This window comes from Phytophthora sojae (genome assembly GCF_000149755.1).
Source record: "Phytophthora sojae unplaced genomic scaffold PHYSOscaffold_2, whole genome shotgun sequence".
Lineage (NCBI taxonomy): Eukaryota > Oomycota > Peronosporomycetes > Peronosporales > Peronosporaceae > Phytophthora > Phytophthora sojae.
The window spans coordinates 6068983-6092870 of record NW_009258116.1 but is presented as its reverse complement, the minus strand read 5'-3'; the positions used below and the strand labels follow the sequence as shown (position 1 = coordinate 6092870).

Below are 23888 nucleotides of genomic sequence, written 5' to 3'. Positions count from 1 at the left end.
CATTTCAAGCAAAATCTGCTAGATCAATCTATTGTGGTGGTAGGATAGTGAGCAGTGTCCAGCAACGCCGATCGCGGTGTGATATACGAACATTGGGCACCGCGCGAGAAGAATGGAGACGGCAATATATTGACAGCTTTGTCCCCCGGCTGTTGCGCCTAACATTTCGCAGTCTTGCGAGCCTCTGCTGCAAGGGTACATAACGATCTAGCACGCGAGTTGCACTTCGTGTTTATCGTTTGTGCGATGTAGCAGGTTCCTGTTCCTGTGGTTCTGCCGTCGTGTGGGGTTTACCTTATACGAAAAGCACCTAATCCAAACCCTGGGTCCCAGAGCGACCGCTGCCAAGCTGCTCGCTATTCATGCTCTTCCTTCTCCAACAGCGGCCACCCATTCGGCTAGATTCCGTGTCAAGCGTCACGCGTCATGGCGAGCAAGGGGTCGGCAAAGATCGGCGATGGCAAACAAAGCGACAGCGGTCGTGACGCGCCCGAGAGCTACGCGTTCGTGGCAGAGCCCCTGCGGCATCACTTCAAGGTAGAACACCCAGTCCTGGGGCACGAAGCTGATAACCAAGAGGAACATGAGCTCGTTCGACGCGCCCGACAGACGCGAAGCGCCCATTTAGTCGCGGATTTACTGGCGCACTCTCCACCACCAGCTCCGACTCAATTCCTCTACTCAAACGCTATTGAGCGAGAGATCACGGCTCGAATGACCTTCACCCGTGCTCTGGGGGGTCTGGAAAAATATTTTGACGATGTGACCGCCATAGTAAAGCAGCTCCAAGCTCCAAATTCAAGTGGTGTTATCGATAGAGGCGACGTGAAGATCCCCACGCTGGTGCAAGTCCACCGCCAGATTGTTAATGTTTGTCAAGGCTGTTTAAGTGACTGTGACCTCTACTTGGGGATGTACGAGCCTCTTCCGAGCCCACCTTTAGCCTCTTCGACTCCTGTTGTGAGATTCGTTGCGTGTTCTGCAAAGAGTTCGATGCTGTACCAGACGATCGAGTGCCCGCCGCAGCAATTCATGGAGAGTGAGCAGCCTCAGACGTCGAATAACCAGTCAGATCACCAGATACAGCAAGGATCCGTGTGTATTACGATGCAAACCATGGCTGCTCGAGAAGCCATCATCGTGGACGACGTGGCAGACCTAAGCTCAACCGAAATCCACCGATTTGCTGGTGACGAAGCGTCCACTGGACCATTCTCGTGCTTCCCTATCTTAACTGGCGATCAAGACGAAGCTGGAAATGCAATCGGGGTTCTCTCCGTGGATGCCTGCCGTAAAGCACACCGTTTACTCCCTCAGGCCATGTCGGTTGAGGCATTGTACGCCTTTTTACTTCGGATGGGGTTGAACGATGCTGCGGTGGAGCTCAAAAAGGCGAAGTTTGACGGCGCTCGGTTTCTTACCTTAACGGAGATTGATCTTCGGCATAAACCGAGTTTCCAGCATCTTAAAGTTGCTACGAAGAACCGACTTCTGGAGATAATCCGTTCCCTGCTGAGAGGCAGTAAGATTCATTTGGTAAACCCCAATGAGCGCATGCCTCCTTTCACTGAGGATGACGATGCGCTCGAGTTTCTGGATGGAGTGGCCAAAGTTTCGGGTCGATTCCTCGATACCTACCGCCGTGTTCATTGGATTCAAGAGATTGCCAACGTTACCCGTAACCCGGCGTGTACAGCGTACGATGTGTACGACGTACTGATCCGCGCTATTACTCGATCGATGGAGCCCTTGGAGAGAGTGGCAATTTGGAAACTATCAACGAAGAAAGATGAAAAATCTTCGGATAGATTACATGAGTGGGAGATAGATGCCGTGGCCTGTACGGCTGTTCCAGAGGATCGCATCGAACCATTTGCCAACGGACAGAACTGGAAGGTGAGACGGATGGCTCTTTACAAGGAGAATGAAGACGTGATACGAAATTCTCAGAAGGACGGAGGTGGGGGTCACGCCCCTCTAATGCGAGGAGGGATCATAAACATCCTTCCACATGCTACGACTTCGACTGCGTCAACACAACACAGTAGTTTACCATACGAAAACGCAGCGTACCATCTTTCATGGTCTGATCGCTCGCTCCAGTCCGTGTCTTGGGCTCAGCTTCGTCAGCTTTTGCCGATCCGAAACATGAACGCGAAGCATTTCCAGCTACGACAACTGTGCCACCGCCTAGAAGCTCAAAACTATGGAAAGGATGCTAATACGGGGCCTGTAGCTATCCGAATTGACAACCCCAACGGATTGGTACTCCTACTTCGCGACACGTCCAGGCCCAAATCGGTAAAGTACGCATTGGAGGTCGACTTTGCTGCTCGATATGATCCTGTGCCAGAATTTCAGGAGTTCTTAGAGCAGGCGGTGGCTGTAGCGGAGCAAGCCCTGCAATGCGTCCGTGGTCGGGAAGCTCGCTACTCGAAGCGCAAATTGGCTGTAGCGAAGAACTCGCAGCGATTTCAGTCCATCGGCCTGAATCCGTCTGGAGATGCTCTTCGCGCGCTTCAAGACATTATTACGGGCATATTCGACGATATCGCTGACAGTTTACCAGGTGTTCATGTGCAGATCTCGGAGCTCCAAGCCGACGGTGCCCAGCTGAAATACACGTTCACGGGAAATGGGTCCACGATTCTCGGTTGGGCACTGAACCGGGGCCAGGGAGTCTCATTTAAATGCCTCGACTTCAAGCAGCCGCTGGTGGTAGGACCCACTTCGGACCTTCGCTCGAGATTACAACGCCTTGGTGTGTTTCGCAGCCTGCCTGAAGCCATGGAGGACGCATTTCCGTTCATTTTCGTGCCTCTGTTCCACGAAGACTGCGCTGTCGGAGTGCTCAGCGTGGATTCGTTCCAGAACGTGCCAAAGGGGAGGCCCGATGAGGCCCATCCAGAGGCTGGGATTCTGGAGTTCCTGGTGCCTCTCAGCAAGTTGCTAGCGAGTGCCATTTACGCCAAAAGGCGGTCGTACGCCCTCCACCAAATCCAACTTGCCTGCCAGGAGCCCCTGCGGTCCCCGCAGCAATTACTATTCTATGCGTCTCGCGCGCTGAAAGACGTCATGGTTGGGGCCTGGAAGGTTCGGGCGGTCGAGATCGACGGAGTACGTGGGAAAACTACGCTTGTGTATGACTTTTCAGAGACGGAAAGGGAGCAAGCTCGCTCGTGGTTATTCAACGTCGTGCGGCCGATGGCGTTCCGATGGAGGGAGCTCTGCACGGATACAATCGTGCACCACTTACAGAGACTGAGTCCAGACGGAGAACAAAGTGCAGATAATGTGATCAAACTGTTGGCTGCAATCCGAGAAGACGAGGAAGAGCACCAAAAGGCAGTAGAGAGGTATCAACAACTGATGGCGGAAGAGCGAGACGCCGCCGCCAACGCTCCCCGCCGATCTGCGGTTGAAACGGAGAAAGCGAAACTTTTCGAGAAACAAACGGCGGATAAATATTTTCTGTTGCTGAATGACGCTGGGGATGGACCGTTGATTCTTAGAGAAGATTTCGTTCCTGAAGTGGATCGACTGTCGAGCACAAAATACATCGCACACGCGATGAAGTTGTTCCTCGGGACATCTTCTTGTATGTACTCGGACGTCCACGCAATGGCTCGACCGTCGTTCAAGATGTTCTTCACCGTCACTGCGCTACCTCAATTCCACGCAACTTGCGACCAGATTTACCTGCAACGCGTCGCCAGCATCACGTCCAGGTACATGTCAGCGTTGCAAGAGCGGGTTAGACGCTCTCGTGACCGAGTGGCGGCTCTCGGTCAGTTCCGAGATATGTGCCAGAAGGCACTGACGGGTGAGTATGCGGAGTTATCCCAAAGAACTTTCGTCATTCGAGGTGGACGCTATCAACACAAGCTTGCTCCAGCCAAAGAAGTGGAAGTCGAGTGCTTGCTTCAATTACAGCGAGATACCATCTTTCTCATTGAACGGAGCCTGAATTCGCCCAACGTCTACTTTGGGATGTGGGAGCCAGCGCTGCGGATCCTGCGGTACACTAGCGCCTCGAAGGCGAGCGTTATGGCTGGGAAGAAGCTGAAACATGGTCATGGCGTGAGCTTCCTCGCGCTGGAGAAGCAAATCCCCATCGTCGTTACCAGTCGAGATGTTGCAAACGAAGAAAGTGACGGCAATTCCTACTTCAAAAGGCTCCGGTACTTTACGAACGAGCCGATTGAAACTCGCAAGTGGCCGTTTATTGCTGTTCCGGTTGGGAATCTCGGCATTCTCGCGCTGGACAACATGGAATCATATGAACAGGAGTCCCAAGAGCAGCAGCCAGAACTGGGAGTGGTCGATTTCTTACGTAAAATTGGGCAAAGTTTCGCTGAGGTCCTCACCGTCATTCGGGAGCGAACTGTTCAAGAGCGCCAGCTTCTTCGTGACGAGGCTCTGGTCCGCGTGATGTCCGCGTGTGAGAATTTCAAGCCGACCTCCAGTTCCATTGGTACCGTATCGTTGTACCTTCCGCATCTAGTCATTCAGAACATTGAGAATGCCCTCAATGGTGTGGACGCCTATATCGGACTTGTGGACCCCCTGTGCGAGCGCATCCGCTTCATCTGCGCGTCCTCCAACAGCAAAATGGACAAGAAGACGGTCGATACGCATCAGAGTTTGTCCTTCCGGGCGTTTGCGAGCCAGCGGACGATTGTGATCCCACAGCTGCAGCAGTACTTTAAGCAGCAGAGAGTTCTCCAGCAGCACGATACGGAACACGGCCAGAAGCTGAAGTACTTTGGACGCGCTGAGAGTCCACAAGGACCGTTTGTCTGCATCCCAATCCCATTCGTCGGGGTTTTATCCGTGGACACGTTCTCTGGAGCTGCAGGCGGAGTCTTCTCCCCTTCGTTCCCTGAAGATGGCGTCGTGGCGTTCCTGGAGAAAGTTGCCAACTTCCTAGGAGAAAACATCCGCACCATGGCGGCAAATGTCGCGCGGAAGCTGCTGCCAACGCTGTTCCACGGCAACCGAACGACGTTCCAGGTGCTGTTTGCAGAGGTTTTAGGCATAATTTCTCACAACCTTCTCGCTGTCTTTGTCATGGAAGCAGTCCGGTTCGAGCGTAATGGTAGCAATGGACACTGGACGAAGAAGGCACTGCTGGCTTCCATGAGGCGGTCAAACAGTAAGTATGACTCAACGGAGAGGAATGAAGCGGAGGAGGCTCTGATAACGCAGAGTTTGGACGACCGACTATCTCAGGCAAACGGTAGCGACAATCTAGTTCATCAATTGCCTGGAAGCCCCGAGACTCTGGTCGTGCACTGCTCGCCGACTCGGGATGTGGGCAATGATGAGGCCGCGCTGGTACCGACGGTTCTTGTTCTACGTCGCGTTAAGGGAGCAACTTGGATGTACGACGAGGAGTTTCTACTCTCGATTCTACCGCTGGTAAACTCTCTGATTGAGATGGTGAATGTTCGGGTGGAGGGGATCGTGGCAAGGCGACTGGCAGAGCGCAGGGTTCAAGTGTTGTGTTCATCACTTGATGCCTTGCCGTCTGCAGAGGCGGTGGATACGATGCATGCTACCGTCTTACCGAGTGCGATGGAAACGTTAGCTCAGGCAATGAGTCGAGACAACGCCGATGCGTACTTAGGCCAGCGAGAGCTCACTGACCGAAGCAAGAGCCGAGTATCTCACCTTCAACTCCGCTTTGTCGCCGCCTCCAGTCAAAGTCGTATGAAGGATGTTGCCATCAACCTCGAGGAAGAGGAGAATTTGTCTCTGACGGTGGTTCAGTGCCTCAAGATGCAAAAGCCAGCAGTGGTGATTTTATCTCGTGAGAATCCTCCCGTCCGTCAACTGACTACGAAACCTGCTCAGCGAGTGTTCATTGGCGTCCCAATGGGGGACAACTACGTATTGTGCGCGGATAGTTTGGGACAAGAAGCGTTTATCCCCGGCAAGCGGCAGGTAGTGGAGCCAGACGTCATCTCGTTCTTGAAGAGGAGCGCGTCCACTCTGCAAGACGCGATCCTGTCGACACGCCACCGTCTGAGCTACGATCGACTACGCAGTCTAACCACTCGCTCTCACTCCGACTGCCGACTATTCTACACAACGATCCTGGATGGATTGCGCCGTGATTTAGTGAGTCTGCACTCGCAGCAAATTTTAACACTTGGGGAGGATTTCACCGCTTCATTCCGCCTGGAAGCCTGGCAGCGCGCGTGCACTCGACGACGGATGAAGGCGCTACCGGAGCATTTCTGCTCGGTCAACGGGTGTCAACGAGCGCTAATCGAGCATGAAGTCCACTCGGAAGCTCAGATTTCCTTGCCCATGACGAATTTACCTCGCACTTTGGACTCGAGTCGAGCCCGGATGCAGCCCGCGGAAGGGACGGAGAAGCACGGGATGTTCACCTGCGGCTGCCTCGCCACGATGCTGGATGCGTCGACTACCTCTCAACATGGAGACGCCAAGGTTGCACTATGTGTATTCAGCCACGACGCGAAGGCGAATGAAAGTCGAAGCAGTTCACGAATGCTGCGGCGTCAGATGATGCCACCAGATTATGGAGACAGCTCTGCGTTTTTCACGAACTACCAGCGGCAGTACTTCTTCGCCTTTGCTGCGGTTGTGTCGGACGCCTACGTGCACGTATTTCGCGCCTGTGCTCTAGAAACTTTCGCTACCGAGTTGTTCATGACGCTGCAGGAGTACCTGGACGCCAGGGACGGTGTAGTCGTGCGCTATGACTACAGGAAGCAAGCAGAGGCTGGAACGGGAGCTCAAGGTGAAGATACAATGATTGATGATGACGATGGATTTGGCTCGACAACGTCGACAGCTTCGAAAGGGCTAGCTGACTCGAGCTATATCGAGCCGGTGGTGCTGTTTAGTCAGCAGCCAGGTAAAACTCCACCCAGGCAGCCTCTACGCGGGAAGCTTGAGAGGAAAGCAGGGCAATTCGAAGCCTCCAACGCTCCACTGACGATATTCATGACCAAGAAGGCCCTCCCAGCGCCCCCAGCCAAACCCTCGACAGATTCCACGAGATTTTCATCCAAGTCAAAGTCGAAGGCGGTTGACGACAAACCTTCTAAACGTAAAGGACCGATGTCAATGTTTAGTGGCAAAAAGCTGTTCCGCTATGGCAAAACCAAGAAGAAAGAGGAGGAAGAAGAGAAGGCGAAAGAGCAGGAACAACTGATGAAATCCTCCGCAGAGTTGAAGGCCCTCTCCCCTTCGCGAGCGCAGCAGCTTCGACACGAAACCGTGTCGTTGCATGTGTTTTTGCGAGTTTTGGACTTCCAAGGACGCCACGACGTCATCGTCTTCACAGTCGAGAAGCAGTCGATCCAAGCTGTGAGCGCCGTGGAGAAGCTCACTCGTCATGTAAAAAGCCGTGCAGATACTCTTGCCAATGAGATGATAGTCAAACCACCACGAGGGGATGAAGAAGTCAACGCCAGACGCTTCTGCTCGGATGCGTCATCCTCGCTATCTAACGATCGCGGTGGTGGTGGATTTCTGGTTTTATCGCTGCTGAAGCAAGCCCAAGCGAGATTTCAAGAGGTCGAAGCGCTATTCGGTGGGGCCATGCGTCAGTATCTCACTGGAGCGCAGAGCACAGCTCGTGACCCTCGCTCTAACGCTTCGGAAGCTTTAACCGCTCTATTCGGCAGCTCAAGCTCAAAAGACGACGCAGAAAACACAACATCTACGCCCACGACTGCGCTACTTCGCGTGGCCCTCGTAGCATGCTCCTTGAAGCGTGACACCATCATGTCGCTCAACAAAACCGATCTGCTGAAGGAATATCTGCGCGTTCAGGCTGGACGCAAACTGCTGCAACTCGACCCCACAGACAGGAAGAACTGGGGCCCGCTCGGTCGTGCTCGCACTCTGCTCAGAAGCTTCGACAACGTGATCCACGAGCTCGGTCCGCATCCAGAGGACAGCGTCAAACCTGCCGGAGTCAAGTCGGAGGCACAATGGGCACTGCATACGCTACTCGACCTGTTCCTGGCTCAGTCGGCTGTGGTGCGATATCTGAAATACCTCGAGACGGAGTTCGCACGTGAACGCCGTCAGTTTGGCGACGCTCCTGCGACTACGGTGCAGTGTTTCGTGCGTCAGACGCAGGCGCGGGTTGAGCTCAAGAAGCGCCGACGGGAGTTCCACGCTGCGTTGGTCATTCAGTGCGCTTTCCGCCAGCATTTAGCTCGTCGTCGCGTGTTATTCATGAAATGGGTCCGAGCGGCAGTCAAGATCCAGCGTGCGTACCGACGGAAGCGCCAGCGAGCAAAGGGGTCTCGACCCCAGCGGTTTACGGCCCAGTTGCTGTCGGCGTCGCAGAACGTTGGGGCTATGGGTCGATCTCCGTCTGTCGTAAGGAATGAGAACCTAGCGGGTGGAGCGTGGCGGACGGATATGGCAGCGTTCGGGTCATTCCAGGACTACATGGGCAGCAAGGTGGGTCGAGAGCAGGTTAAGAAGGAGGAGGAGCTCATGTGGCGCCACCGCCGAGAGTTGGAGAAAGAACGAGCTCGTCTTCCTCGTGACGAGGCACTGCGAGAAGATGTCGGGGACTTGTTCGAGTTGCTGGACGACGCTGGGAGTGGGGAATTGTCCCGAGAGCGCACGGCTGCGCTGATCACTCGGCTGCACGTTCCGTTGAATGAGGAGGAAGTAGCGGATGTGGTTGCGATGATGGACAGCGACGGCCCCGGGGGCATCTCCATGGACGAGTTCATGCGCTGGTTTGCGCACGAGTTCCCGCTACTGCAGAAGCGAGCCCCACAAGTGTGTGGAGTGGTCACTCGAAAGGACTGGCAGTGGGTCATTGAGCAGTCAGCGAGATCTGCGATCTTGAAAAGGTGGAGAGCGATGCGTGCAGGAGCGATGGCCACTTCGCCAGGCGGGAATGCAAATACTCAGAACGAAGCAATTCAGGAGGATGAAGAGGAAGAAGACGATGGCAGTGGGGGTGAAGATGAGGGATAGTATATTGACAATGGTCGAGATTTTGTGGGAAAAAAACATACTTCAAGGAGTTCATTATTCAGAGATTGTCTTCTATGAGAGACTGGGGGCTTGGCGCACGTCGACTTTGCAGAGCCGCACGCTGCCTAAAATTTGCTCGGGCAGCTCGTGGTCCTCTTGACCCTCTAGCACAAAGCCGAAGTCCAGAATCATGTTACAAGCGTGGTCGGAGACACCAACCAGGCCTTTGCGGGCGATGTAGTTGAAGTCGTGCGCGTTCACGTCGACTTCAAAGTATCCGTCCCCGCGGTAGAATTGATGTTGAGGCCGCGTGAGAATCGGCTGGCCGTTATACGTTTCCAGCAGGTGACGCTCGGCTCGACCCAATTTCTGCTCCTCAGGGTTCACCACGATTCCAATCGCCTTGAACCGCTCACTCTACGTGTACAACGCCGTAACACCATCAGTTAGTGCCGACTTCGACATACAGCGGGAGGGGCAAGCTCGAAACGTACCACCCAGCTTTGTGGCTGCATGAAGCCTTTGAGAAGCTGATAATTTACACAACAATCGCGCCTTCTGTGAGCATAATGAATAACTGTTGCATCATCCAGATAATACGTACGCGCACTGCTTGGAGCGGTGGGTCGCCAGGCGCATTGAGCATCTCTCGAATAGCTGGTGGGATGGCGAAATACGTCACGAAGTTGAAACCCGGGCCGTCTCCCTGCTTCTCACCCCACAGCGGATTCGAGGGCTGGTAGGATGGGACCTGGCAGTTCACGATGAAGAGATCCAAGTCTCCGCTGCAAACAGCACAAGTAAGTCAGTGATTTGAGGCTGAAGTTGTCGACAACAGCGTGTAACTCACGTCTTTGGCTTTAACACGCTCAGGTCGACGATGCTACCGACATTGTCTGCTTTAACGTCCGACTGAGAGAGCCGTAAAGCGCAAAGTTAGACAACGGAACCAATATTTTGTAGCAACAACGAGCACAGCGCGTACCTGATAGACATCGACAGCGACAAGTTCCAGCAGAGCTGGAGCAGAGGCGGCCTTCATCTTGGTCTTTCGGTAGTTGGGGCCTGGAGTACATCAGAGCAGCAGTGAATTAGCATAAGCCTACTCATGTAGATAATTTGACCAGTCCATACCTTGGCGAACGTTGAAGCGAGTCGCATCAACCTGCGTCCAGCAGCCCTGAACAATCTCTGCCGGGGCTGTGGCACACATTTTCAAAGACGCTCCGGCGGACGTCTTGACGCCGTTGATTTCTCCTGATAAGGTTGCTCGCTTGGGCTGCGGCGCTTCATCGACGGAGCTGCTGGACACGCGCTCCCTGGAGGTGCTCGATTTCCTCTTCTGCTTTGTCTTCTCCTTGTGGGCTTCCGAGCCTGTGGACGAGGCTGGCGATGCCGGCAACAAACTCCCTCCCGCTGTAGTGGACCGACGCCTCGTTGACCGCGTCGAAGCCACTTTTCGAGGAGGTCCAACCTCTCGAAACCAAAGCAGCCACACACAGAGTGCATTGGCCGCCAACGCCACCAGGAACCACGCAGACGCGTCTCCAAAGCGCAAAATCACTGCAGCAAAGACAGATCGATAGATAGATACAATTCAAGTCAGTCACTGTCATCGACCAGCAACGTCCGTCTCCCACTCACCTATGGCCGGGTTCAACGCAATCAGCAACGCCTTGTTGCTGCCCACGAAGCCGCACAACTGCAACACGCCACGAGACCGCCCCGAAATTCAGCCACTATTAACACCAACCACGAACAGCCCAAAGCCACAGCCGTGTTCCACCCTACCTGCTCCATCACTTGCCGCGGCTCAACCTCGACCTCGACCTCCACTGCATCACTCACTCTCTGCGTCTCCTCCTCCACCTCCACCTCCACCACTTTCTTCACCTCCTTGGCGGGCGACTGCAACGGGGACGGCACCTCCGCAGCCGAACTCGACGACGACGCCGGACTCACCGCCCTCGCTGGCGCCACCTTGGCCTCCCCGGGCCTCCTCACGGGGCTGATGATGGCCGAGATGGCGGTCGTCCACTGCCGGAACTCGGCGTTCGTGTCCGCGCAGAGCCGGATCTCGCGCTGGCCGTCCACGACCACCGTGAAGCAGAAGGGCGTGGGCACCCCCGCCGGCAGGTCGCCCTGCACCACGAGCGACGCGCCCGCCTGCTTGAGCGCCAGCACCCCGTGGGCGTCCGAGCGCAGCGGCACCGCCTCCAGCGGAGACGCGTGGCGGAAGTAGCGCAGCACGCCGTTGTCCCGGTCCAGCACGAACCAGCGCTGGTTCCAGCGCTTGCGCTTCCACTTGCCCGCGCTCTGCTTGAGCAGATACGAGGCCAGCAGCGCCGCGGGTTGGCCACTCCCGGCTTTGCGGGCATTGGAAGAGGACGCGGGCAAGCGCGCGCTGCTGGCGACGGCGCTCTGCGGGGCGGACACCATGGTGACGTTGCACCTATTAGTGGAGCCACTTGAGACTTTGAGCTGCTTCCTCCTTTTGGCAAGACCCGGCGGGAAGCGTATGCAAGGCCTTCCGGATGAAGTCCGTCGAAACTGCAATCGTCACGACGCATATAAATCACTAGTTGATTGCTGAAGCTGTAGGCCAAAACTGACTTGATCTGTGTACGAAAAACGGGTTTTCGACCGGGTTCCGTCGGAACCCGTATGCGATTCAACAGGCCGGACGAGGGACGGGACGAAAAGACAAATAAGATTATTCAGAGCTCTTGGAACACCTCGAGCTACGCTTATCGACTACGATCAGCTGCTGCACACGGTTAAACATGCCGCCGAGCTGGCAGCTCGGAGCTGCTATGGAATGTATCGTACTAGTTGCTGGAACTGTGAAGAAGGACATGTACGTGTAGCTCTTCCGATTTTTATTTGGTAATAGGTGGCGTCTGACTCAGAGTGGCACTTTTGGTGAGCCAAGTCGAGACGGATACCAAGCACGCCGTGTGTTGAAGATTCGAGTCTAGACGAACGATTGTGCGTTGGTTTACGAAGGTGAGAGTGTTCATACAACAATAGGCACGTTGGAAGACCACTGATTTTGTGGCGGTGCATTTCGTTTTGGTTGACAAAGCGTCCAACAGGAACTCGCGCGCAAGCTCCACCTCGGGATGGGACACAATTTCCAGCCATGTCGTCAGCGACATCAGACAGTGGCTGAAGCATAGCGATCTAGGACGTCTACATCGTCACTTAAGGCGGCTCTGGCACAGTTGTGCCGGATATCAAGGACGCCCGGTTAGAGGCGACAACCGCAAGGCTATCGGAAGTCGTTAGGTCAGAGCAATTTAAGTAACACTACCGTTCGTAACGAAACAGACCACAGATAGATTTTTAAGATACCTGGAACCCGGAAAAATAAAGCATTAGACGTTGAACGGTAACAAATTTATGGATATACTCCATAACGTTTGGATCGAGCATTTGATTTCCGCACGCATAAGCATTGCCTAGCCTGCAGATATGTAAGAACCTCGCAGTCCGAGAAAGGCAAACAAGATGAATAGGCCGGTAACGATACTCAGTCCAGCCCCGATGAGTACGCTTTGATTGAGTGAACTCAGGAAGCGAATAAAGGCGAGGTCTTGAACCACATACTTCCCGACGCGGTCAATGGCCTTCTTGTCGAAGCCGTCTGCGTTCCTTGACACGATGCTCCTGACTTTTGGATCTTGCTTCAATTTGCTGATAAAGCGTGGGTTCTTACCCACGAAGACGCTCGCCGTTGCGGGTTTTCGCTGAGAGACTTGGCGAGGGTAGGGTTTCTGGACAACGTTGCAGCTAGCGGTTTGTTCTCCAAGATCGTTGCGACTGTAGGATTTTTCCGAAACACCGACGCCAATTTGTTGAAGACCGGGAATCTTGATCTCTCTTCTGCCAGTGCACTGGGGTTTTCCTCGTTTGAGTTCGTGTCGTCAGACGCGAGGTTGGGGGCTTGAGCGAGTTCTTCGGTGCTAGAGAGGCCGCTGCAGCACGCGCAAAGTGCGGGCAGTTGAAACGATAGGCTTAACCAGCATGTCCAGAATATCACCGCTGCTTACTAAGACACAACTCATCACCTACAAGTTTTAGAACAGTCTAAATCTAGGTTTTGAATTGAACTTTTAGTCGATGTAGATTAACATGACCTAAACAATCCACTTTTTTCGATTTCTGTCAGGTACAAAAACGCTTTTTCTAAAATTCAATTTTTGTGAACCAAAACGATTTTGAATCAGATGTTTCAGATTCTGAGTCACCTACTAACGGTAGTAAGAAACAGAATGGCATTCTGAGAATGCAGTCAGGAAAACAAGCTTACATCGAAATTATCTTTTGGCGACACATGCCCCTACGCTCTATCGGCCTTCGTTTGGCCACTGGGATGTCAATCTAAACACAGCACTAATACCCACATAGTTTGTCTGTCTGCATCTACACGCTGACGCTGTTGGGCTGGCCGGCCATCTTGCCCGTCGAGGACGCACTCACCTGGATGCCCGAGAACGACCAGCCCGACACCACCTTGGGGTTGGCCACAATGTCGTACAGGTTGGTGGCCGAGCCCTTGAGGCCGGAGATCGTCACGCCCTCAATCGTCACGGCGCTCGTGGGGGAGCCCGTGTAGCCGTCCTTGGACTTGCTGTAGTCCGAGTGCATGACGATGGCGTTCTTGACGTTCGAGAGCTTGTTGTTGGAGTACTTGACGTTGGTCATGAGGCCCTTGAGGCCGATGATGGTCTTGATGCGGAGACCGTTGTCGCTGTCGACGATGCTGTTGCCGCTGACGGTGAGCCCCGAGACCGTCGTGGACTCGTCGACGGCGTCTCCGCCGAGCGATCCGATGGAGATGCCGTGGCCGCCGCTGCAGTAGTTGTTGCTGAAGACCGTGTTGGTGCTGGACTGCATGGCGGGGCAGTCGTCCTGGTTGTAGATTTTGTTGCCCGTGATGGTGACGGCATCGTTCTTGGTCAGGTCGAAGCCGTCGGTGTTCTTGGCCGTGCCGTCACCGGCGCTCGAGTCGAGCGTGAGGCCGCTGATGGTGGTGGACTCGCAGTTGACGATGCTGAAGGTGCGGTAGGGCGAGTTTTTGAGCGTGAAGCCCGAGAGCACCGAGTCCGACACGCCGTGCAGACGGAAGAACACGGGGCGGGTGATCGACTGGCCCTGCTTCCAGTACCAGGCACCCTGGCCGTCGAGGACCCGATGGTGACGGAGCTGCAGGACGATATGTCGGTGCCGGACTTATAGGTGCCGGAGAGGGTGCAGCTGCTACTGGTGCTGCTGCCTTGCTCTGCCTGGCGCAGCATCGTGACGCCGTTGACGGCGGAGGCCAGGAATGCGAGTGCGGCGAAGGTGGTGAAGAAGGCCTTCATTGTGTCTGTTGGTTGATTGGGTTTGGAGGTGCCCGAGAGAGTGTAAAATGCAGAATGAACTACAGGTTGGGGTGGGGGCAGTAAGCCATGTCGAGAGGTGGCGGTGCAGGTTTACATGTACTCGTAGCAGTTGAACCGATGTCACACGGACGGATACTCTTTTGTCAGGATAGGTCGGGCATTGGGCCTGGCACCTGTTAATACAAGCGCCGGGCCCCGGCACACGCGTGACTCAAAGCTTGACGGGTTTTGCTGCCCGAGCCATTTCTCGGTGAACAGATGAGCTCCGCCAAAGGCGCGCCAATAGCGCAGCTGGTGATAGCCACAGAAGCAGCGTACCACGCCCAGCGCGACGTGTCGAAGCATGTCTTATCGCCGACAATATCGGTGGCGATAAGACACAACAATGATGTCGGGCCGCCAACACGAAGCTACAGAACTACTGTATTATATCTCAAGTACTCAATATTTCGGAGTGAAGGCGCCCGGCGCGACAGCTTTAGGTCGAGTTGCCTCAGCATTATTTGCTGCTTGCCCTGCACGCAGTCACCCACGTCACCTCACCTCTACTACGGCCATTATCAGCGGAGTCTTACGAAGTGGTAGCGGCGATTCAGCCGGGATTAGCCCATTTGCGGCTACGACGCTTCCCTCGGCGCAAAATGTACGCGCCTTGGACTCACGAGTCGTGAGTCACGACTGCATGCAGCAAGTGGCGAGGCCAGTCTTCTTGGCTCCGCTCTCGGTAATCGGACATGGATCGAGGCGCTCCTTTCGGATCAATCGATCATTAATCAGCTCTCGACAGCTGCTTTGACGATGACACATCCTTACAGCGCGACATCGACGCAGTCTTCGCACTTTGGTTTCCTCGATAGGGGTTCCGTTGGTAGTGCAAATTTATATGTAATTTTATGATCGGTACCGGCGGGGTTGCCATCCTCTGTATTGGGTCCGTTTGAGCCTTCATGGGCCGAATAATACCTCGTATTGTTGGCCATTCAAGGTTTCGGCGATCCATGAAAATGGGGTCCATTTGTAGCGATTAGCGATGTAGTGTAAGCTGTCGCGAGATCAAGTTGATCGACGGAAATCAACACACCAGCAGCAAGAGAGCACGTTTGATGGTGTACTGGATCTCGCAGAACCCTAGCTGCAAGGTTAACCGCAGATCTCGAGCTGAGCGAACCGCAGCAGCAACGGTTCAAAAGCAACGAGTGGTTGCCGACGAGCAGCCCACAGCTTAGAGCAAATAGCGAAGGATAGTTGTTTGCTTAACGCTAATTCATTCAGTTCTCAATTTTCCAACTCATACAACAACTTCTACTGCACTGCCAAGTCGAACGTCGACAACGTCAACCCGTCCGAGTCCTTCAGTGCCAGCTTCCTAAGTGCTACCAACCAATAGAGTCACACTCTATTGCGACATAAGCTTAGTGTTTGACTTCTGAGCCAGGCTACTGGAACACAGCACTTCAAAAATGTGCATGCACACATGTACTGTACGCAGATGCATTGAGAGGCAAGATTACATGTATGGATAGCACCAGCAGTGCGGGGCGAGTTTAGCGCACATCGTACCGCAGATTACCTCGCTCCATTGCATTGGCATTAGCTGGTCTTTGTAGGCCTTCTCCAAAAGCTCCGTCCGTGGGCGGCTGCAGGCTCAGCGCGCCGAACACGACTCAGCTCCAGCCCCAGTAGCATGGGCTAAGATATAGCGCAGGCACTTCGCGCTTGAGCGCTCCGTTTCGCTGTACGAGGCACTGTCGGCGCACGTGCTGGACGCGTCCACAGGGACGTACCGTACGTTTCCTGGGTGGCGTCGAGCAGCTTTTTCCTATCCGCGGCGGCGCTGCTCTTCGCCTTCGTCCCGCGAGAGGTCTACCAGGAGCTGGCGGGGTGCCACATCCAGCAGTAGCAGCAGCAGCAGCAGCAGCAGCGCAGAATTCTTCTTGCGTCATCGCCGTGTCTTCATCATGCTTCTTCACACTTGCCCCCGATGCTCCTCACTGCTGCCTGCCAAAATGTGAAATGAATGGTTTTGGCGCGAAAACCTCGTAACGATCATAATATATTAGCTAGTTCTTCTGCAACCTTATAAATATAAACACATTAAATCTCAGAAGTAATAAGGAGTATTAGGTGTCGGAAGTGAGGGTACCTACAGTATACCTCTGCGCTTCTCAAGACCCCTACCATACCGTCAAAATTCCAACTGTCCGACCAAGGAGTCCAACCAGTACCGGTACTGAAGCAAAACATTTTAGTGACATCTATTTCATTATAATGACATCTCAACTGAATCCCCTTCATTCATTCATTCAGCTTCGGAGCTGGACACACAGCGGGCAGCGGCAATACGGACGAGTGCTCGGGCGTGGAGAGGACCCCCAGACCAGCAGGACCAAGAGAAAGACGGGCGTCGGCGGCAGGGAGGACAGCTGCATGGTCTCGGGCGAGGTGATTGCGCTCGAGGCCAGCGGTAGCAGCAGTTCGGGGGTGGTGCCGCGCGGGGCGGTGGAGGTGCAGAAGGTCGTGCGGGGCGGTGGATGCGTGGACAGCAGCGTGACCTCGGGCGAGGTGATGGCGCTCGAGGCCAGCAGTGGTATGTTGAGAGTGGCCGACGGCGTTGTGGACAGCTGCTGTCAGTGTACGTACATGCTACCAGTTTCTCTTCTACCTGGTTTCAACTGCCCTGCTGCTATTTGCTGGCGTAGCTGCGGTGCATATGTACTTACCCGCGACGGTGCCTCTTGGTGGAGGAGCAGCATTCGCTGCAGGCCGGTTCGAATCCGGCCATCGTCTTTACTTAATTGTGTTTTATATCGTTGTGCATCATGATGTATGGTTTACAGGTTTGGTTGTAGTCAAATGAAGGTTGGAAGTGCGGCGGCAGGGGTTGGATCAACGATGGCACCATTGGTGACGCGCTCGTGGAAGTCAGCGATCAGGGCATCGAGTTTGTCGGTCTTGTGTAGCTTGCGCAGAGCCTTCAACGCGGTGCCGGCAGCGAGAGCCGAAGCTCCGTTTGCTTTCAAGAAGGCGAGAGCGTTCGCTTGCACTTCCTGCCCCATGTTGAGCACCTCGTTCTTGAAAGCAGAGGCGGCTACGTCTAGTGCGAAACCATTCGGTAAGAACAGCATCATGTATCCTACGGCGTGTCTAAACTCGTACAGTGTTGTCTTTTTGAAGGCTCGGCAGTGAACCACTCGTACCAGAATGCCGACAACGACTGCGAACCTTTCTTCTTCGGGCGCACGGACTTGGTGGCCGGTGGCTGCACGGTGACAGGGCTCAGCCCGCCTGACGTTGAAGCTCCTTCAAGCGCGTTTGGTGCTGCTACGTCTGACTGTGCTCGAAGCTGCTCCTCCACTGCTAACAGTCGTTCATCAAGCCGTTTGTTTGGCAGAATGAGGACATCGATCTGCTCCGACTGGCGCTTTTACAGCGCTACTACAGCTGCGGACTGGGCGTCATCGGCATGCGGCTCAACCTTGGGAGGCGGAGGGGTGAAGGCACGCCGGATTGTTTCGCTCCAAGCCAGCACCTCCGACTCTCCTATGGCCCGAGCTTCCATGGCTTCTCGAATGAAGTCGCTCTGGTCGGACAGGATCAGCATGTCGGGGTAGTGCATCACGAGTGTCGTCATCAAGACATCAGCTACACCGTCATCAAGATTGAGTGCTGTGTCGTCAAACCCCAGCGTGCTCGAGAGGACTAGGGCCTGCAGTTTACCTCCGCGCTCACGGATGGTGCACACAGCGAAGGAAGGCGGGCACCTTCCTTCGGCTTCCATCCGCTCAGAACGCGGGCAACGTTTTGGTCGGCTTGCGTGGTACCCAGCATGTACCCAAAGGCTTTGTTGACCAAGTTTCCAGCCTCCCCGCTCGATAATCCAGTTCTCGGCCAGGCTTCCGTCGTTGGCGTGCATGGCCGCACCGCGCCGAAACGAGTGAGAGGTAAGTTCTGGGGTAAGTCGAACGTCCGTTGCTGCAGCAATATCTTTGACTCTGCCGCGCCGGGCGACGACCTTGGCGTCCATGCTGAGGGCGAAGTACATGACGAGACGCACGACGCCGGAGGTCGTCGATCTGCTCAACGCGCGTCGACAGATGCGGGGTGAGAGGTTGCTGGAGTACGCGCAATCACTGCGCGAGATCGCGGAGCAGGGCGACATCAGCGAGGACTGGCTGGTGAGCGCGTTCCTGAAGGGCATGAGCAGCCCGATGGGTGCGACCCACGTGCGTGCACACCGCCTCCGGACGCTGGATGAGGCGGTCAACTTGGCGATCCCACACGTCGGCGACTACGGAGAAGGGTACGGTAGCAGCGAGCGCGTGGGATGCACGCCAGGCGTCCAAAGGCCGCGGGGCCTCGGCGAGAGCGACGTCGGGTCAAGATCAGTCGGGACTTGGGGAAAACTCGGCCGGAGTAGTGACAGGGTATGGACCAATGTGGGGGACTGCCTCCAAGCCACCGAGGTATGATACCGAGGGACGATTGGTAGGTACCGGTAAGACCGGGACGGATGAGTGGTGGAAGGCCATACCGCCGGGATACCGGTTGGTACCGGACACCAACGGGTTGGCGAATTCGAATTTTCAAACGCGTGGCGCCCCTGAGCCACAGATTGGCGCGCGCAACAAACGTCCAGGGGGCGAACAGCTCTCGAAGCGTCCGGGTAAGACGTTCAAGGTCGAAGGCGCAGCTGTTGCTGGTCGCGGCAACGGCGGAGGCGGGTTCAACGGAAGAGGGACGTTTGGGGCAAGAACCGATGCCCCAGACCCAGCCCTGGCGACGCGCGAGGGCCGACTCAGGAACCATGAGTGGTACCTGGAACGGCGGGAGCAGCGGACACCATTCACGCCCCGCACGGGCACGTTCTGCTTCTACTGCGGCCAGTCGGGCCACTTCGTGAGGGACTGCGACCTGAAGACGGCGGACTTGGCTGCATCAGGACGCGGCGCACAGAACGCGAGTGCCGAGGATGGTGATGCGGGAAACGAGCAGCGAGCATAAGGACCCCGGCCTTATCGCTCGCTCGTTCTGACCCGGGCAAGAAGGAGAAGAAATGAGGACGACACCGGCGCGGTCGGCGACGGTAGGCGAGAACGTCTGACCCAGGTTCGGTTGGGCAAGACGGGGGACGTCGAGAGGCCGAAGACGGAAGACGTCGCGAGGACAAAGACGGAAGACGTCGCGAAGACGAAGGCGGAGGACGTCACGAAGACGAGGCTGTCTCGGGAGGAGTGGTGCTAGGGGAAGCGGGAGGCCAATCTGGGGATGACGCCGTGCGGCCAGTGCGCGTGCCTACCCAGGCTGAGCAAGAAGACACGGCGGCAAGGACGAGCATTGCGGTATCACGGGCTGGGGATGGCGCCGTTCGACGAGTACGGTCGGTGCTCGAAGGTGGCGAGTCCGTACAGCGGCGCGTGCGATTCCAGGGCGACGAGACGGTGCCTGCACGTTGGTCACCGGGTAGAAGACAAGCGCAGTGGACACGGCGGCGGAAGGCGACGCCGATGCGAAGAGTAGCGTCGAGACGGGGCGTAGCACCACGACGAAGCCCAGCGACGGTGATGTCGTGGTCGGTGACAGAGAGGGTGGCGTGGACAGCATGGAAGACCGGACGGGCGAGCCGCACGGCGGACCCAGCCGAGTAGTGGTCGACCTCGGCCAACTCTCAGGAGGACTTGCGGATGACGAACGGCGTGACCTCGTCGCCAGTCAACTGGACGCGTGGTTGACGGAGATGGCCAAGGACGGTGACGCGCAGACGAAGGACGCCCCAACCAAGGTGGAGGCATCACCAGCGGCGCTGGCAACTGCGCTGACTGCAGAGCAAAGACGCCACGACTTGACGAAGGCCAAGGCACTACGGAAACGCGTTGCTGAAGCGAGTGTGGTGGCGGCCGAGAAGGAAGAGGAAGCGCGACGATTGCGGAAGCGAGAGAAGCGGCTAGCACGCGATAGGGCGCGTCGGCAGAAGCGACTCGAGCGTGAGCAGCTCACAGCGGACATGGCGGTGGGCAGCTTGATGCTGACGGACTCCATGCCCAAGGAGCCCGACGGGAGCGAGACCAAGGGCGAACTGGCGAGAGGAGTGACGGCAGAGGCACCGTTCCAGATGCCCGAGCCGAGTGAGGAGTTCAAGGAGGCGCTGAGGTGGAGCGCACGAGCAGCGCAAGCGCTCGGCGAAGTTCGTGGTCGGAAGGACGTCCTGCTGGACGGCCTGGCGAAACTGGCAGTGGCGGAGGAGAACCGCCAAGAGGAAATTGCCGGTGGAAGCATCATGGGCGAGGTCAACATCCGTGACGGTGCGGCCAAGCAAGTGATCATGGCGGCAGCGGGTCTGGACGCAGTGCTGGACGCAGTGAGCCCGACGAATGGACGCGGCCCGTGGAAGCGACAATCCGCGTCTCAAGAACGAGGCGCAGATTCGAGAAGCGAGTGCGGAAGGCGAGAGCGCGAGAGCAGCGCCGGATCCGTGAGTGGTTGGCCGCGCGAGCGAAGACAGAGGGCGGCTACGCCGCGCTTGGACGACGCGGAGGCGATGCACCGAGGTTACTGTCGGCGGCGGAGGCACACGCGATTGGCTTTGCGCTGCCACGCGCCACCGAGCAGATGAAGCAAGCGATCAGGGGCAAGAAGCCCATGAAGCAGTACCGCTACCATAGTGGCAGCATCTACCGGCAGCCGATCATTGGCTGGATCGACGAAGGGACGCGACCAGTACGAGTGGGGAGACTACGGGCGGTCCGTGCACCGGCGACGGACACGTTGCCGACGGCACGAGTGATGATGCGAGAGCAGTGGTGCGACATCAAGCTGGACACGGGTGCGCAATACACCGTGGCCTGCGAGTCGTGGAAGCGCTTGGGCATGCAGCAGGACGAGCTGCCGCCAGTGGACTTCGTCGAGGGGTTCACGGGCACCGTGGCCAGAGTGCTCGGAGTGTGGCAGTTCAAGATGGAGACGCAGTACGGGCAGACAATGTCCGTGAAGGCGCTGGTGGTCGAGGGCGCTGCTGACGAGTTCCTGCTAGGAGAAGATTGGATGCTGGGCAACGGGGTGATGATCGACTTTACCGCTTGCGAGATGAAGTGGTACAGCGGGGACATCAAGAAGATCGTGCCGTTCTCCTGCACCCGTGAAGGGCCACAGGACGAGCGGGCGATTAGGGTGAGACTGGTGCGTCGGGCGAAGATCGGCACCCGGACCTGTCACAACGTGGAGCTGGCAGTGGCAGCGCCGGAGGGCACTACGGGCGTCTTCATGCCCGCCCCGCGCAAAGAGCTACACCTGTTGTTGGCTCCAACGTTGACGACAGTCCGAGGTGGCAATATCGTAGTCTCGATACTCAACCTGGTAGGACGAAGGGCGAAGCTACCAACGCGTGAGGTGCTTGGCACATGGGCACCGAGCAGCGACGACCTTGACGTGATGGAGCTGGGCGGCGCTTTGAGCAGAGACAAGGTGAAGGAGTGGCTGGAGCGTGAGCTGGGCGCCAACCCCGAGCCGTTATGCAATGAGGACGAACTTGACATCGGGGACATAAGCGCAGAGGACAAAAAGTTGCTATTACGAGTACTTAGGAACTACCCTGGGCTACTAGAGCCGAGGAAAGGCTGTCCACCAATGACGACTTTGGTGGTGGAGCACGCCATCCACACTGGCAATGAGGCCCCGATCAAGGTGCGACCGAGAAGGTATGCGCGCAGTGAGCAGGAGGTCATTGATAAGGAGGTGACGAACATGCTGCAGGACGGCGTGATCGAGCCCAGTAGTGGTGCTTGGGGCTTTCCGGTAGTGTTGGTAAAGAAGAAGGATGGGTTGGTGCGGTTTTGCATCGACTACAGACTTCTTAATGCCATCACTAAGCGGGCCGTCTACCCACTACCACGGATAGATGATACCCTTGACAATCTACATGGGGCTCGGCGATTCACGAGCCTGGACCTTCACGCGGGATATTGGCAAGTCCCGGTGGTGGCGGCAGATCGCGATAAGACCGGCTTCGTGACGAGGCAAGGCCTGTTCAGATTCGTAAGAATGCCGTTTGGGGTAGCGAATGCACCTGGTACTTTCCAGAGCATGATGGACGCAGTGTTGAGAGGGCTTACCTGGGAGAGCTGTCTGGTGTACTTGGACGACGTCATCGTCTTCTCGAAGGGGAACATGACGCGACACGTCGTAGAACTGGCGATGGTGATGGAGAGGCTGGCACAGGCGGGTCTATCGCTGAAGGCCAGCAAGTGCTCATTTTGCGAAGGAGAAGCTAGAGTACTTAGGGCACGAGTTGGACGCCTCGGGGGCGCGCCCGATGGAGAGTCTGGTTGATAGTGTGCGCAAGTTTCCGGCGCCGACTGATGCCAAGGAGGTGAAGCGGTTCGTCCACATGGCGGGCTACTACAGGCGGTTCGTGCCTGGTTTTGCGAGCGTGGCAGCGCCACTCACACGGCTGCTGCGGAAGGATGCAGTGTGGTGATGGGCAGAGCCACAGCAGGAGGCGTTCGAGCAGCTGAAGTGCGCGTTGACGGAGCGGCCGGTGCTGGCCTATCCCGACTTCACGCGCCCCTTCAAGCTGGTGACAGACGCTTCCAAGGTTGGATTGGGGGCGACGCTGACGCAGGACCAAGGGCAGGGCGAGCAACCGGTGGCGTACGCCTCAAAGGTCAACTCACCCACGGTCGCAACAGTACAGCATCACGGACTTGGAGTGCGCGGTCGTGGTGTGGGCTGTGAAGCTGTTTAGGCCCTACCTCTATGGGCGTAAGTTCGAGCTGGTAACGGATCATGCCGCTCTAAAGTGGCTCATGACTTCGAAGGATCTCACGGGGCGGCTACACAGATGGTCGCTGCAGTTGCAGAAATACGATTTCGAGGTTGTGTATCGACCAGGGGCGAGTAACGTGGTCGCCGACGCGCTGTCACGCGCGCCAGTGCACACGGTGACGGCAGCTGGTCAAGGACCTGGAGGAGAGCAAGGTGCAGAGGCGGCAGCGCAGGGCGGAGAAGGGCAAGTGACGGACGCTCTGATCCGTGAGCGTCAAGCAGAGGACAAGACGGTAAAGAAGCTGAGGCGGAAGGGACGCTACGCTGGATGTAGTGGGCCTACTTTGGCTCACTACTTTAGCTTACACGTGTGCGCGTGTATGTGAGGAAGCGTAGCTTAGTTTAAATTAGAGTTAATTATACTCGGGCCTCCGAGTATAGATTAATCTAAATAAACGATCCAAATAATGTTTTTGGGTTAAAATGAGAACTGCTATTTTTGTTTTATGTTTCTGACTTCCTCTAAATGTAATATTCTAAGATAGGAATCTGCCAACGGCTGGTTGGCACAATTCCAATGCTATGCATGTCGCTCATTGGCTAAGAGATGCTGCTCTCAGCCAATAGGAATCCTAAGTCTCTATGGACCACCCGTCGTGGTGGTCGTAAATGTATGTAACCTTTGGTGTGTCTACACCAAGGTCGAGAAAGTCTTTCGAACCTCTAACAGACGTCGTATCTGTTAGAGTTACAAGTGAC

The 23888-nt window shown here is 56.1% G+C and overlaps 7 protein-coding genes across 7 annotated transcripts; 2 read left to right on the top strand and 5 right to left on the bottom strand.

Moving 5' to 3' along the window:
* Positions 1-426: 426 nt before the first annotated feature.
* On the top strand, positions 427-8985 carry PHYSODRAFT_479612 (hypothetical protein; the record flags this gene model as incomplete). The annotated part of the gene is made up of 3 exons (XM_009521715.1): positions 427-5147; positions 5274-6772; positions 6842-8985. 3 exons carry the CDS (start codon positions 427-429, stop codon positions 8983-8985), a joined length of 8364 nt encoding a protein of 2787 aa, XP_009520010.1.
* A 72-nt stretch (positions 8986-9057) lies between these two features.
* PHYSODRAFT_478062 (hypothetical protein) lies at positions 9058-9500 on the bottom strand (the record flags this gene model as incomplete). The annotated part of the gene is made up of 2 exons (XM_009521714.1): positions 9058-9402; positions 9480-9500. 2 exons carry the CDS (start codon positions 9498-9500, stop codon positions 9058-9060), a joined length of 366 nt encoding a protein of 121 aa, XP_009520009.1.
* A 1522-nt stretch (positions 9501-11022) lies between these two features.
* PHYSODRAFT_392200 (hypothetical protein) lies at positions 11023-11406 on the bottom strand (the record flags this gene model as incomplete). The annotated part of the gene is made up of 1 exon (XM_009521713.1): positions 11023-11406. A coding segment is annotated over one exon (384 nt), but the record flags the coding sequence as incomplete, so codon positions are not given.
* A 783-nt stretch (positions 11407-12189) lies between these two features.
* On the bottom strand, positions 12190-13266 carry PHYSODRAFT_296701 (hypothetical protein; the record flags this gene model as incomplete). The annotated part of the gene is made up of 5 exons (XM_009521712.1): positions 12190-12294; positions 12340-12451; positions 12595-12671; positions 12704-12962; positions 13244-13266. The coding sequence occupies 5 exons, from the start codon at positions 13264-13266 to the stop codon at positions 12190-12192; spliced, it is 576 nt and encodes a 191-aa protein (XP_009520007.1).
* Positions 13267-13410: 144 nt separating this feature from the next.
* Positions 13411-14175, bottom strand: PHYSODRAFT_487620 (polygalacturonase; the record flags this gene model as incomplete). The annotated part of the gene is made up of 1 exon (XM_009521711.1): positions 13411-14175. A coding segment is annotated over one exon (765 nt), but the record flags the coding sequence as incomplete, so codon positions are not given.
* Positions 14176-16191: 2016 nt separating this feature from the next.
* PHYSODRAFT_325803 (hypothetical protein) lies at positions 16192-18150 on the bottom strand (the record flags this gene model as incomplete). The annotated part of the gene is made up of 5 exons (XM_009521710.1): positions 16192-16305; positions 16751-16996; positions 17264-17460; positions 17529-17793; positions 17848-18150. The coding sequence occupies 5 exons, from the start codon at positions 18148-18150 to the stop codon at positions 16192-16194; spliced, it is 1125 nt and encodes a 374-aa protein (XP_009520005.1).
* Positions 18151-18382: 232 nt separating this feature from the next.
* PHYSODRAFT_373888 (hypothetical protein) lies at positions 18383-18667 on the top strand (the record flags this gene model as incomplete). The annotated part of the gene is made up of 1 exon (XM_009521709.1): positions 18383-18667. A coding segment is annotated over one exon (285 nt), but the record flags the coding sequence as incomplete, so codon positions are not given.
* Between the last annotated feature and the right edge of the window lie 5221 nt (positions 18668-23888).